Source organism: Malaya genurostris, chromosome 3, assembly GCF_030247185.1.
Source record: "Malaya genurostris strain Urasoe2022 chromosome 3, Malgen_1.1, whole genome shotgun sequence".
Classification (NCBI taxonomy): domain Eukaryota; kingdom Metazoa; phylum Arthropoda; class Insecta; order Diptera; family Culicidae; genus Malaya; species Malaya genurostris.
This window is the reverse complement of record NC_080572.1, coordinates 243,178,426-243,195,104: the sequence shown is the minus strand read 5'-3', so window position 1 is coordinate 243,195,104 and position 16,679 is coordinate 243,178,426. Positions and strand designations below refer to the sequence as shown.

Here is a 16,679-nt window from a genome sequence, read left to right as displayed (position 1 = left end):
TGTGTGGTGTGCGAATTTGCACCACTTTGCGCTTGGTTAGTTTCCAACGAATTTCACTGAGGCATGACGACGAGGAGCGAATGAATTAATTCGATTAATTGAATATCGGCCGTGAGATGCATGTGGTTGCAAAGTACTACTGACGTTGTTTCCTTTCGTTTGCTTTCCATTTTCCCGGACAGAGTGCTAATCGAGGGCGTCAAATATAATGCCAACAATCCGAAAATGATAGGCAAAACTTTCCTGCGGCTAGAGCGCGATTTCGACAAGCACGTGCGGTACTGCCGCGATGCTCCGATCACCCAGGAGTTTCTCGCCAGCAACGATTTTGTGCGGGATTTTTTTATGGTAAGTCATTTCTATAATTCAACTTAAAAGCTTAGTGCGGGGGGAAAGCTTAACCGAAATCGGATGTTCTGCCCTCTCTGTGTCAAAATGGAGAAACAACATATTTGTAAGCATCATACGGTCAAACGGTGGTCGCGTTCAATCCGACGCATGCTCAATTGGTGAATCTCTGCTATTAGTGCAATTCACGATTTTATGCCTTAAGTATAGTTGTTATAAGATCACATCAACTTTTAAAATGAATCGAAAGTCGCCGCGATAAAAAATTTGTATAGGGGAGACCGAGGCTAGACCGAACACGGGGTTGAATCGGGCAGCTTAAATCTATATCTATATCTATATATATATATATATATATATATATATATATATATATATATATATATATATATATATATATATATATATATATATATATATATATATATATATATATATATATATATATATATATATATATATATATATATATATATATATATATATATATATATATATATATATATATATATATATATATATATATATATATATATAAATGCAGAGATCATTCTTTGTAATCGCATCACGTAAGAACGGATGGATCTACATGATTCTTTTTTTGTTTGATCAGTTTTTCCCCCACCGGGTTCGTACATTAAAAAAATTAGGAAAACTTGCCGGAAAAGTGAGATAAATCCAAGGGGAGGACGCTTAGAACAATGTGCCAATCACACATTAACACAATGCGTTGGCGCATTTATCAATATAGGCACTTTCGTTTTCATACAGTTGCACAGTTGCGGCACACAAAGGACTCAGTTTTGACAAGTAGCTGTTTCATGGGGAACAGCGTGGCACACTTAGACTCACAGTATAGCCCGTGTTTTTTTAGAGGCACAATATAGTTTGTGTTAAGCGACTCTCCCCTTGGATAAATCCATATTGTTGATTTGTATGGACAATGGAATTTTCCGTTGAAAAAGTTTTTTTTTATTCAATAATGTAATATAATTTTAGGCACACTGCTTAAGCTCTAAGATGCCAAGGGTATTTTCTAATCTTACTTAACGACTAACTTAAAACTATAATAGTATCATTTGACTATGTCGTCTCGGGTTCTCGTAAATCGTAATGGCGATCGGCAGTGGTCGATGAATTGAGTGTTGCATGAGTCTTCCAGATGGCGTTGGTCCGTGTTGTTGAAAAAGTTGTCAATGATTACTAGATCTACGATTTGTGTTTGGCGCGCAACGAGATGCTCAGTATTTCGCCGTTGAAGAAAAGAACACTAGATCTATCGTAAGCAGGATCAAAAGTTCTGATATCGTTTACCAGTAGATGCATTGTGTGCAGTGTAATCAGTTAGATGAATAATGTTGGCCATCATGGGCGTGAGTTGAATAAATCAATAATAGGACTCTGCTATTAAAATAATGAGGTCAAATACAGGGACGGGTATAGCGTAATGGGTAAGTCGATGCCATTCATTCACGCTGCCCGTCTGGGTTCGATTCCCAACCCCTAACATATAGTCATAAAATTTTCCTAGCTCGAAGAGGCGAATGATCTTAAGTTTGAAACCTCTATAATCAAAACAAAAAAGAGATTTTCCTTGCATTTAGCATGCTGAAGTTCGTTCAGCCATTTAGGGTAAATTTTCAAGGATGGATTACTTAAAAATTGCTTAGGATGCTATTCATAACATTTGTAAGCTGCTTGAGCCAATCATTTCATTCTCCTAACAAATTAACAAATGCTAATCGTGAATATCATACCTGGAGGAGAAGTTGTGGTATGTAAAAACCATTAGTTGTGTGATCTATTATAATTGATAAGAAGGATAGTGGTAGAATCACTCAAAATGTTCACTCCGCTAGAACTGAAGAATTACTCGAAAATTGATCCTGATTGCTTGATTGCCATTCTACGAACATTCATAAAACACAACTAAGCATTATCACCAGACTAGCGATGAACCAATTTATGGAAAACTGCTCAAAACAATTTGATTCCATCCGATAATCCCAAGGATTTGCCATTAAATTTTTAAACGTCTTTAGTCTACAATTGAGCTTTTATATGCAATTACAAACAACAAGTTTCGAGGGCAGCTTTTGTAAATTTGCGGAATAAATTTAAAATATACATTTGGCCATCTCTACTCCACCCTTCAAGTTTTAAAATGGGGTTCTACTCCACCCATTAGTTTGAGAGAGATCTACAATCTCTGTTTAATGCACTGAAGATAAGAAAATGCATTTGTTTAATTGATTCGTAACAAATGCTTTTAACACGTTCACAATAATTTTTGATAATATTTCTTCTTCAGGCCGAATTGAATGTATTGAATATGAATTTATCGTAATTCGTTTATTGTAGGCCAAGTAACCGTTCAAATAATAGAATAAAACATTAACGTTAGATAATTTTACTGTTCGAAAACATAAATTTAAAAAAAAATTCAGGCGAGACGAAGTTCGACTTGTCAGCTAGTATCCTATAAACCAGTAATTATTTCGATCCATTGATTGACTTTGTAAACCGCACTTTTATGTGACAGACATTTCATTTTCTGATTTTTTAAGTATATTTAATTTCTGTACATCGTAACGACAGTCTGGTCAGTACTTTTAAAGGTTTATTTCGTGCTGAATATTCAGTACTTTCGATTGCGTGGAAAATGTAATTATTATCGCCCCCCGAAAATTAATTTTATGTGCGGAGATTCTTACAGATTCTTGAAACATATATTAAGATTAATATCTATATTTCTTCTCTATTTTATTTTACTTCCTACTCTGTATTCATTCTACATTTTTGCCCCGCGATTCCTGAAATATTGGATTTTGGGTTGGTCGCTTCAGCGCGACTTGGTACGAAAAATGATGCATATTTTTCCAAATCACGTTTTGGTAATCGTAGCTGAAGGTTGAAGCCTAACCACAACGGCATAGATAGCTTGGGTAAAAACCTAGTTGTAATGGATGTTTTTGCAATTTCCCAAAAGTGTCCTGTTTTTGCAAGGCTGGAAAAATAACCGAAAATCAAAAATCATTAGGGCTCTAAGATCATTGCTGATCTTAGGAATACTGTTCGCGTACATTAAAAAAAACCATGCTGATTTAATAATAAGTGATCTTAGCCAAGGAAAAAATCATCGTTGCGTAATCACAGCTGATCTGATTTCTAAGTCATTTTGATTTTTGCACGGACTGATCGGAATTAGCTCTGCGCCTAACTCGTATTACTGTTTTCGAATTAGTTGATTTCAGCAACAAAAATTCCAAAATAACTACAAAATTAGTTATAATTCAGAATTTACCTGCTGAAAAAAAAATTCTTGTTTTTAGAGAATGTGTTCAGTGAGCGAATATCCTGGACACAAACCAGCAAAATTTCAATCCAACACGAATTTCTCATTGGCTACTAATTTTGTGAATAAAATCAGAAAATTTGACTCTATCTATCGGTCACCATCACTGCTGAGAGACAGCACAAAGAAAACAAAAATGGAATTACTTCTATTTACGAGTTTATTAGCCAAAAACTCCACTTCTATTAGTATTTATTCAAAATTTGTGCGCATTTGATGCGACTATGCGTAATAATGTTTTTAAATGGAACAGTGCACAGTGGTTCAAAAGCGCAATTTCACGCTCTTAATTGATAACTCATAGGATCGTGGTTTTTGAGGTACAGTATCTTCAGAAAAGTTGCTCAGAATGATAGACGCCATCTTTTGGCAAATTTTGTTTATGTGATTAATCCCCCTAAAAGTGAGATAAAAATTTTATTTTAGCTCAGGGATAACATAGGGGCTAAGTTACTTCGACAAAGTTGTGCAGAAAATTATTTCCAACAAATTTGCTGAAGGTACTATTTCCGTAACTTGAGTTTAATTCAAGATATAATGTATTTTCTGAAAAGGGTTTCCAAAAACCAGTTTTTGTAAGAAAACATATATATTTTCAATTTATATGAGTTTTTCATGTTATACAAAGTTTTTCATCTTTAAAAACTACACAACTTTCTCGAACATACTATGCTTCTATCATTCCAGTTTAATCAAATAGAGCAATTTTTCATGTTTTTTTACATAAAATTCTAACTTGTCTATTATCAAAAGGCGCAGGAAGGTGCAGATGAGACTACTTACATATTGAACTACTTCAAAAGAGCTTTCATAGCGTGGTTGAATTACTCGTCTGCGATCGTCTGCAGGCGAGATATGTTCTTTTCAAATATCCTTGTCCTTGACATTTGCAATGATAAGGTTCATTGTATTTCAGATCAGATTTCAGTATATATTCATTACTATGGTACTTGCCACAAAATATTATTTTTTTGTGCACATTGAAGTCTATAAATTGAATAGTTTAGTAATTGTTTTGTCACGACTTTTAAAAAAGTCATCATCAAATCGAACTAAGTTATGTCATCTTCTGGTAGAGAAAAGTATGATCAAAACTCATTTTTTTATTTATTAGTATTTATTTTATAATAGCTGACAATGTTCTTAACCAGCTAAAAGACTCTTAGCATCGTTCGACAGATTCTTCTTGGACTGTTTTGGCCATTTAAGAATATTTGTAACCAAAGGATCCAATGAAACTAATTACCAATTCGTGGAATCCCGATTCGTAAGTGATCAAGATTGCTCGCGTGTATAATACCCCCGACATCTGTATAAAAGAAAAATCTTAATCATTATGAACAGTACAATATAGCAAGCGTTTATCGATCTCCACTTTAATTGATGAATAGAGGATATTTATCCGCAGAGCTTTTCTATATAAAAAAATGACATAACGTAATTCGACATGATAATTACCTTTTTTCAAAGTCGTGCCTTCTTATCGCACTTTTAAAAAACGTCTGTAATTATTACTGAACTTTTCTATTTGTAGACTTCGATGTCCATAAAAACCTTTTATTATGAGAGTTTCCATGGTAACGAATATACACTGAACTCTGATCTGATATACAATAAACTTTATCATTGCAAATGTCAACGACAAGGATATTTAAAAAGAACATATCTCGCCTGCAGACGATCGCAGACGAGTAACTCAACCACGCTATGAAAGCTCTTCTGAAGTAGTTTAATATGTAAGTAGTCTCATCTGCACCTTCCTGCGCCTTTTGATAATAGACAAGTTAGAATTTTATGTAAAAAAACATGAAAAATTGCTCTATTTGATTAAACTGGAATGATAGAAGCATAGTATGTTCGAGAAAGTTGTGTAGTTTTTAAAGATGAAAAACTTTGTATAACATGAAAAACTCATATAAATTGAAAATATATATGTTTTCTTACAAAAACTGGTTTTTGGAAACCCTTTTCAGAAAATACATTATATCTTGAATTAAACTCAAGTTACGGGAATAGTACCTTCAGCAAACTTATTGGAAATAATTTTCTGCACAACTTTGTCGAAGTAACTTAGCCCTTATGTTGGCCCTGAGCTAAAATAAAGTTTTTATCTCACTTTTAGGGGGATTAATCACATAAACAAAATTTGCCAAAAGATGGCGTCTATTATTCTGAGCAACTTTTCTGAAGATACTGTACCTCAAAAACCACGATCCTATGAGTTATCAATTAAGAGCGTGAAATTGCGCTTTTGAACCACTGTGCAGTGAAGTGAGTTGTTGCATTGAAAAACATTGTTGCACTGTAATTGTATACGTTAAGCGAAGTTCGTTGTATCTTCCAACCTAAATTGCAACTGGTTGTAGTTTTTCCAGCTGAAGGCTATATCGAAACAAAATGAAAAGTTGGTTTATATTTGTTCAAAATATAGTTTTGGATAAAAAAAATAAGATCCTTTACAGTTTGTGTAGAATACTCGTAGTAGGCGGTTGCTCTTCTCTGTGACTTCTTGTTATTTCATGGTATGTTTCGCTCGGGCTACGTCGTCTGGAGTGCTACTTGTATTCGGTTTTTGCTTTCCGAGTGCTCTAAGTTTTCGCAGTAAGAGAGTCGATTTCGCTGAATCGAACGAAGAAAACAATGATTGAAAAGAAAAATTCTATGAAAAAGAAGTTTATGTTTCGTTTATGTTTTTTTCCGTAAATACAACACGGAAAATCGCTTCATGTGTTTATACCTGCCAATATAGAAAAGACAAGCGCGACGGCAAAATTCTTGTCGGTAGTAGTGTGCCATCTAGTGGCTAGTAGTCATAGCAGTGTTAACGTTTTTTTGGTGACAGTACGCCATATAGCTGCCGATTACAGAAGCCAATTCAACTATTTATGTTGGTTGAAAACAACTAAAAAATGACAGCATGTTAAATTGGTGAATTCAACAAAAAAATAGCCATTTCAACAAATATTTTATCATTATGAAGGGAATGAGAATTAAAAAATCTAAATTAGCAAAAGTAAGATTGTTTTAGTTGTCTTAAAAAATAGCTAACCAACTAATTGCTAATTTCGGTCTTTCCTTGTGTATGATCATGATCATGTCAAGTCGCAAGTTAATAATTTCAGTTAATTTTTATGAGTCAAGTTATGCATTGATATTTTTTTTTCAACGATATATTTAATAAGGGAACACTGCCTTAGCTTTAAGATGCCGAGAGCAATTGATAATTTTCGTCAATTTATATGGGCTTAGGTGCAACAATCGTTGGGAATTAAGAAAAATCATAGCTGGTATCGGGAGACTGTCGAAATTGCAGTAAGTTTTCAGGGCCATTAAATAGTCAGCAATACTTTTTTGTGTCGTCAACTGTATGAAAGTTAGAAAGTTTTTCAATTTTATTATCCTGTATTTACCTCAGCACAGTGTTCAACAAAAATCACACACCGGTAACAGACATTCGTGTCTGTTCTGTGATTCAGTTTACTTCAACACGGTTGAAAACTCTTACTCGTGTGTGTTCGGTTCCGATGGACTCGCTCTTGTTTTTAAAACCGAGCTTCGGTGTTGGTTTTCGTGTTCTTTAGCGCATGTACGAAATCGAACACCTGTTTCGTTCCGATCAGGGTCATTTCGCCGTAAGCCATTTCGCCGAAAGGGTTATTTCACCGAATGACATTTCGCCGAATGGATCACTTCGCCGAGAACCATTTCTCCGAATCCTGAAATCGTAATTAGAATTGATTTAAAATAAAGACAAATGAAAGATGATAGCGTTAACGCCCATTTTGTTGACCTACAGTTGTACTTCTTGAATAAAGATTGATTCATGAATGTTTGTATGCAAAAGGCCACCGCTTCCGACTCAGCTAGCGTCGGATCGGCGAAATTACCCTTTCGGCGAAACGACTTTCGGCGGAATGGCATTCGGCGAAACGACTTTCAGCGAAATGACCCGCCCCCGTTTCGTTCGTAGAGGCGGTGTTCCGTTTTCTTCTTCCGTACCACCGAATGTACGTACCGGTGTGCCTTTTAAGATGGCCTCAAATGTTAGACACTCATGACCTTGTAATTGCGGAAACGGAAGTCAGATCCGAATAAAATTCAAGATTTAGGTATGGTGTCATAAGACCATAAGCCATCGCTGAGAAAAGTGAGTGCGATCTGTTTTAGAGTGATCTCAAATCACTATTTCCGGTGCTTCTTTGGTATAGTCGAATTAGATATTGACAAGGCCTATCGACCGGAACTGATTTGAGCTCCGAGCAATCCCATTTTTCCGTGTTTTGCATCACTGCTTTGTGTAACTGCTTGAATTTTCAATACTCTAATCTTGTAATTCCGGAACCGGAAGTCGGATCCAGGTGAAATTCAAAAGTTTTGTATTGGACCATAAGACCATTCATTTGAGTCAAAGTTTATAAAAATCGGTCACACTATTTCTAAGAAAAGTGTGTAATTAATTTGAAATAGGAATTTTTGCACTTATCACCCCGTAATTCCGGAACCGGAAGTCGGTTTTAGACGAAATTCAGAAATTGACTATGGGATCATAAGTTCTAATAATAATTTGAGTCTAATTTTGTAAAAATCAGTACAGCCATCTCTGAGAAAAGTTAGTGCACATTTGACCCCATAACTCCGGAACCGGTTGTGAATCCAAACAAAATTCTGGAATTTTGTATGGGACCGCAAGACCTTTTATTTGAATCTAAGGATGTGAAAATGAGTTCAATCTTCTTCGAGAAACGTTAGTGCAAAAACCGTTACACACACACACACACACACATACACACACTTTTTGCGTACTCGACGATCTGTGGCAAATGGTATTCGACACTCGGCGCTCCAAGCCTTGATTCAAAAGTCGATTTTCACAGTGATTGCAAACCCTTCCTATATGAGAAATAGCAAATAATATTAACATATATTAATCACAAAGCATCTTATGCAGCTGATTAATTCATCCTATTTAGCTTGAATATTATACCCAGAAGTAACAGGAGGGCAGGTTTTGCTACGCCAATTCAAACGCGCCATTCAAAAGCTGCACCTGCTGTGTGTTTGAAACCTGGCAAACCATGCGCTCCTGTTACTTCTATAAATTAAATTCATGTCAAATAGGATTTTATTGGGTTTTATCAAAATAGTGCATTAACATCATCATCAGAATTCACTAGCTGGAAGTACAGAGAACAGAATCTTTTGTCGCTTTAATCGCTATTTGGTGTGAATTTTTTTTTTTACTAATTTTGCATTGCGTAGTGAAAGCTGTCAAATTAACAATATGCAGGGTTTTTTTGTTACTTCTCTCTAAGAGGTACGCTAGTGCACAAGTTTCTATACCCACTCCACAATGGTTTACGGATAAAATTAAACTGATTTTTTTCATTGGTGAAAAACATAATATTTTAGTGAAAAATAATAGCTGCTTATTATACTTTTATTTAGGTTTTATTGTTATAAAATATTAACTTTTGTTTATAATATATGCAATAAAGCAATTTTAATTAAATTTTGTTTATGAATCTTTTCGCAATTATTATCTCATTGTAACTGCTATGGTATGGACAGTATTGATGAGGAGAGTTAAATTCGAATGAAAGGGTTCCCGGTCCCATACGGAATTCCTGAATTTCATGTGTATCGGGCTCCCGGTTCCTGAACCACAATGTGATGAAGTGTTGAAAAATTTTCAAATAGTCAATTTAGCGACGACTTAGAAAATGTTCCAATCCGATCTTGAATCTCTTCGAAATTCTAGTCTAATGAGATGTAGGATGATGGGTGTTAAAAATCCTAACCTCCATATGCATGATGACCAAAAACAAAGAAGCTATCTTCGAGATTGGTGTCAACATTATTCCTATTTGTTGGTCTGGTTAGTTGATGATCAAAGTCATCCACGGATTAATAAGTATGATAAGCCTAAAATTGCCCAGATGAGTCACGATAATATTTTTGAAATTTTCTTTGGGGGCACTGCGTGCCCCCACAATAAAAGCCCTGAAAGATCAATTACGATCTAAACCTAATATTTACATAAAACCTCCATCTAGCATTCATTTTATTGCGAATCAAACAACCGGTTGGGAAATCGAACACGGGGTGCATCAAACGAGAACATATATTGAAACTACGTAAACCATTTGTGGAATTCGGTCAAGCCATCTCTGAGGAAAGACCGCTGACCCATCGCGAAAGTGTCGGCATCTCGCATACAAACCTGTAACTGCGTCGGTCTACTAAAAGCTAGGTTTCTTTGCTTTAGTTAGGTCCGAAGAAGCGGCAGCGAGGTCGGACAGCACACAACTAAAAATGATATAACGAAGCCGCATTAAACATTCTTTCATTTGCACTCAAGTAACGAAAAATATTTATGTTCAGTAGCTTAGAAAGTCAACAAGTTTCATTCTCAATCTAAAAAATTTAATGAAGAGAGAAGCTGCCCTGGATTAAACTCGGGAAAATGAATGTAACGATTATTTTGAACATAAGATATTTCAGAAGTACAATTGGAGATAAAAAAATTCGTCGTGAACAATATCATTTTTCATTTGTCTTTATTTTAAATATATTCCAAGTATGATAATCAGAGAACTGCACGATTCGGCGAAATGGCCCTTTCGGTGAAATGGCATTCGACGAAATAACCCTTTCGTCTGGCATTCGTTGAAACTGCTTCCAGCGAAATAATATCCATTTCGCAAACCGGTAGTCGGATACGGATGAAATTCAGTTTAAAACTACAAGACCTTTCTTTTGAACCTAAGTTTGCGAAAATCAGCCAAGCCATCTCTGTTAAAAGAGAGATCCATTTTGGGGTATATAACCACTATTTCCGGTGCTTCCGTAATCGGAAACCAAGAACCAGGATAGCCGGAATCGGTTTGTTTGGCGGGTTACTGATAACGACTACAGATTGGAATAGTTTTGAGATCAGTTTAGAATTTTTATTTACATATACCTATAGCTCTGGAACCAGAGGACGGACTCGGATGAAATTCAGGAATTCCGTATGGAAACTTTCATTCAAATCTAAGTTTGTCAAAATCGGGTCAGCCATCTCCGAGAAAACCTAATAAGATTATTAAACACATACCGCATTATTTGACACACAATAACAACCACTGCATTGAACAGAATATTTTGTCCTAATTTCTTTTAACAACTTTCGTTTAGACTTGCGGTCACTCACGAGAGTTCTGAGTTACGTTTATGACGTTCATAACGGCAACCGAATCCACATCGTACAGATTAAATTACACTTTTCATGGTGGTAATTTAATTTCCCAATAGATTCAGATTGAAAAAAAATCGATTTATGGATTCTATCTGCCAAAAATTGAAAACTCAACAATAAAAAGTAAATTGTCGAGCTCTTCTTAGCTGAGACAGTGATATTCGTGCAAAATGCCCCAACATGCACTCACCACACAACGGAAGCCGGTACAGCATTGCGATTCCTCAACTGATCCCCATAATCCGGAAATGATCGCCGGTCTCGCGGTGAAGCAAGAAATTTATCTCATTCGTGTGAGGTTTTTTTTCTATTCTTCGCTAGACTTTCCTCATCCATGAAATTGATACTTGCTTTTTTTGTCTATTCTTGTCACTGCTTTTCGAAATAGTCTACTCGGTTATTTTACTGCGAGTAGTAGGTTCGGTAAACTTTTGTCATTATGTCATCATAACAGAACACATTTGCGACAGCAAGGGAAATTCAGCATCCTTCATTGTGTGTGTGTTTTGGCGATTGTAGAGACGGAAAAGGTAGACAGTAAATTGAAATGCGTCACCTAACTTACAGAAGCTTTAATGAGGCTTCGATTTAAAAAGAACTTTGTAATAACGCTTATCGGAACTTTATGATTTTTGCTTGCAAGTAACTCAAAAGTATCCAACAAACTATGAAACAAAAAAAATCGATGTTGACAGTTAAGTACTGAACTGAACTAAATCAACATGAGAGTTTTTTAACAGATATTCAACCTTTTCTTCTAGGAAAAATAATAAAGCCATTGAACTTCGTGTGTTCTTATGTGAAAAGTTATTAATTCAAGTTATTCAAATAAAAATGGGATAGGAATGAAAAAATAATGTTTACAATTTGGTAGCAGTGTATTGCCACAACCTTTCTTATAACTACTTTAGCCAAATCTGTTGGTATCTCATTGTGGTGCGATTACAATTACAACAGAGGAAAATCTTTTCTACCATTGCACTTCATTATTCTCTCAAATTGTAAATATTCATCACTCAACATTCCTGCGAAGAAGAAGAAAAAAAATCACGATTGTAATTCACCATTTAATTTCATTGACCATTCTGCTTACGATCGTCAATACCGAGTGGACTCAACCCGACCCCGTTGGGTGGTCTAATTTTATCAATTTCTTCCGTAGCCACGACTTTCCCGAGATTTGCGAATGCGTGCATGTGACGGTCGTGAGCTTACTGTAACGGCGGACGGGCATTTGTTTTACGATCGCGAATTGTGTCGTTTGACGGTCGTTTTTAATTTGTCTTCTACCAACCCATGCGAGATGATCCCATCACAGTTTTTGGGATATTTTATGCAAGGCAAAACGGGACACTTCAATGAATTGCAGTGAGGAATTATCGTCAAATTTATAACATGGAATAACAGTTACAAGATGTGGATATGTTTTTTTGAGGATGCACGCGTCCTTCGTTCATCAAACATCCATTGCTTGAACAAGTTTTTTTAAAGTTCTCTTATTTATTTGGTTGAAAAGTAGGAGAGACCGGGGCTGGTTGGTCCCAGGGGTAGGTTTTCCAAGCGTCTTTTATAACAAGACTATTATGCGCAGTTGCGACATCTATAGTAATTTTTGTGTGAATACAAACTTTTGAAAGGTGTCAAATACTATTCGACTCAGTTCATCGAGCAATGTATGTATTATTCACAAACTTTAACTGGACCGATTTTCACAAACTTAAGTTCAAGTGAAAGGTCTTGTGGTCGCGTACGGAATGCCTGGATTTCATTCGGATCCGACTACCGGTTTAAACTAGGGTGAAGGATGTTCAAAATGATGTACCGTCACTTAAAGAGGCGAAACAAATCAAGTAAATTTGTTTCCAAACTGACCTCAGAACTACTCCAATCAGTAGACGGACAAACAAACCGATTCCGGCTGTCCTGGTTTCCGATTCAGAAAACACCGGAAATAGTGGTCAAAAATGGAACTCACTCACTATGTACATATCTCATATACCCAAGAAATAACTCGAACGTCGTAGAAAAAAATAGCAATTAAGTAAATACCTAGTCATATATTTTGAATATCAGTATGAGGAATTGAAACAAAAAAAGGTTTCATACTATTCAAAAAAGCGGTCAAAAATTTTGAAATCGAACTCGATTTCTCAGCGATGGCTGACCCGATGCTAACAAACTTATATTCAAACCAAGGGTGATTATAAGACACTTGATCATATTCAATTTAATCGAGATCCAACTTCCAGGTCCAGAAATACTAGGTGATGAATGTAGAAAATTTCAAATCGTCATTAGAAGTGACAGTGCAACAAAAAACTGTTAGGCACTGACGAGTCGAAGATGAAACATGGAACTCAAAAAACTTCTTATTATCTTTCAATTAATTCATCCGACAATAAGAAGTCTTAATGAATATGATGCGATCTAGTTATAAAATTATAAATCGTAACATAAAACATATGGGGCAATCGATGTTATCTGTCAGCGAATCGAAAACGAAAATCCGGGCATAAGAATCCAAAGGAACCTGCATCAACATAGCCAAACATGCTTCAGAAGTGCACTCGCGTTAATCTTTTCAGTTCTGAGAAAGTGGTACCTAGCGACAGAATATCTTTTTCATCTGAAGAATATAACTCAAACTATGATATGTGCGCTCCGTACTAATCCTTGTGACATCTGCTATCACATTCCGGCCATTCAGCACCATTTCATGTAGTTCTGATATTGCCTTTTGTATGCACATCGTAGGCGGGCTTCATTGGCTGCGAAACTATCCAAACAACTATTTCACGGTGTAATATAAAAGATCATAATATTTATCCATCTTTTGGGTAAATAATATGTTACAAAGCAATTGATGAAAGCGTTGATTTCGGACGGAGCCAGACCTGGGGGACCTCCTCTCGAAACCTTTTGCATAGACTAACAATTTAGCAATATTTTTAACTTACCATTGGTTTTTTTAATTGCATTTCAACTCACCAAAAATAAAATAACTAACGTTTGCATTAAGAAATGGACAAAAATTGTCGATTTTTCAAGAGTTTACTTTCACCCGCACTTACACCAATCATAGTAACCCAAGAGGCAACATACAAAATTTGACAGCTACCAGCTACCAGTCGAACTCTAACCGTGATGGCACAAACAGTGAAGCAACTCAATAAAGAAAGAAGAAGCGTCCACTGGTTTCGGATTTGGTACGTATGTCATAGATCTACATATTTATAAATGCAGTGCAACCATTTTACCATAGTGGCTTGAACGATTGATTTTAAGGCAATCTTTTTTTAGCAATAATTTATTCTAAAACAAATGTTAAGCCAAACTTTGTGGATGAAACATCAGTTTTGATCAATTTTTCACCAATGTTTGATGGAAAATTGCTTTTATTTCATGAATGCAAATTCTAGTTCCCTAACAAAAAAGTTAGCTACACTGCTTCAATGCATTTGTATTAGATCGCGCTACAGAAAATAAACAAAACTAGATATTTTCAGTTGAAAAAGCAGTTTTCCGGAAACAACAACATTGCCTTTCGCGTGGTCAATTAAAGGTTCCTATTTTGCAGGATTACTTATAGAAGGAATGTAAATCCTTATTTCGCAATAATTTCTTCAATATAAAATCCACATGGGAATGTGTTCGTTTCTAATCAAATATGTTAGAGGAAGTAAGTTGAAACTGAAATAATTTTTCTCAAGCAATTTTCAGAAAACCGGAAGAGTTTTAGACTAAGATTTTCGCTTTTCTTGAATTGAAATTCTTAGCAGAATGAACTGATTGGTTTATTTTTTAACCATATGGAAGATTTTTTGATTAAAATCAGGAAAAAAAATTAGACAGGAATTTAGTTTAACGCACACATTGTTGACATTACTCATACACTTGCAAAGTGTCTTGCTCCTTAAGAAACACCATAAGGGCGAAGACGCGGTTTTCTAGTCGGATCTGGCGTCGGCCCACTACTTGAAGCGATCGTTGGAGGAGGTGGAGCGGCTGAATATGAATTATGTCGCGAAAACTAAGGAGGAACTCGACGTCAACATTTCATAAGGTCACATGAACCAATGAGAGTTTCTTACTTTGTTTACTTTCTCTTTTGTTAATATCTCCTTAAATCTCCTAAAATTTTTATAATAATCATGTAGAATGAAAGACAACATTCCCATTTTTCTAACAGTACCAAATATGTAGCGAACGTTTGTATAATAACGCAGATATAGTCGAAAGAGAACGTAAACAAAGAGAAACTCTCAATTGTTTTTAGGCCCTTTTGAAATGTTGACGTCGAATTGATAAATAAAACAAAGAAAGAACTGAAAAAAATGCCTACACGCATGTTTTCGTCCGCCGTAGCGATTGTTCCGGTTAACTGCCGAAAGGCCGCTCGTAACGGCGTAGAATTTTTTGCAAGTAAGTTTAAATAATTACCTTCCATGGGAAATTTATCAATGTCTATTATCTGTCTTAGTTTATTTTATCGACAACCGAAAACAAGTCCATTTTTAGTGCAGACGTTTGAGCGGTAGTAAAATAATGCATACATTCTCAATAATGCTTTCAAACATCCTCTTTTAACACTGTTGTTGATTCGATTCTTTCACAGAACTAGTATAGTGTGAATTAACGCGTGTTCATTGAAAGTCATTTTCGCTCATAGCAAATTCGATTTACTTTTTACATTAAGTGTAATTTCTTATCAGCCATTTTTATATTCTACCGTAGCATTTACTGACATCAAATAAATTTCAAAATAAAAAAAAAGAAACTACGAGCGACTTTTATGTTTCATTTTCAGAACGCCTGCACAAGCTCAGACGCAACGAAGCTTATTTATACTAAAATGATGATGAATTACAAAAACATATTTTTTTCAAATCATGCATACTTTTGTAAGAAGCGCATTTATTTCAAGTCGAATTGCTATAATTCTTATTTTTATCTATACATTCGTGATAAAAAATAAAGGCGATTATTTTTTAAATTTTAAAAAAAGTCTTAAGTTCTTAAATAAAATCTACGGTATTCTTACTATAAAATTCATCCGAATAAATTTTTTGTTGATTGAAAACAGGTTTTAGAACTTCCTCGAATCCTTTCATAATAAATTTAAATAGATTTTGGCTGAAATATGATACTAAAATGGTTTCCTATAGGCATCTGCGGAGTTTACATTTTCAAGGCAAGATTTATGATAGAACACGCAAAACTGTATTTACAAGTATTTACTAAAATAATAAGGTTTCCTTACAGAAGAATAAAATAATGTGTGTTCGTCTCTCTGGTGTTTGTAAGAAATTTGGCGTGACGAATATTTTCAAGTTCGCCTCGGACGTCAGGAACGCTATTTCGCATCAATCATAGTAACCCAAGACAAAATTTGACAGAAATATATATTGTTAGACCGTCATTGATTTCAACGCTTCTTCAATTTAGCAACCTTTCTCGAGGTTACCAAAAATACCTTCAGTCATTTCAAAGCCTAATATTTAATCTTTCTCTTTAAAGACTATTATCCAAAAAATTATTTTTCGTACAATTCAGTCCTTTGCCTGTCTAGCACTAATTCCAACTCTTACTAACTGAAAATGGTATGGATTTAATTCTAGTGCCGCCCTCTAATAGAAACGATACGAACCTTTCAGCCGATCTGTTACAATTCACAACTACTTAATTTTTCAAATGACGCAATATTCCACTCGCACATAATTTTACACGCTCCGAATGTAA

The 16,679-nt window shown here is 35.2% G+C and overlaps 1 protein-coding gene across 6 annotated transcripts in view; it reads left to right on the top strand.

Annotated features, from left to right (window-relative positions):
* Nucleotides 1–16,679, top strand: part of LOC131438700 (obscurin) — a 153,290-nt gene that overhangs the window by 57,743 nt on the left and 78,868 nt on the right. For all 6 annotated transcript variants that reach the window (XM_058608881.1, XM_058608877.1, XM_058608879.1 and 3 more), the window contains exon 7: nt 183–348. In XM_058608881.1, the coding sequence (XP_058464864.1) occupies nt 183–348 (166 nt within the window). The remainder of the gene's footprint in view (nt 1–182; nt 349–16,679) is intronic.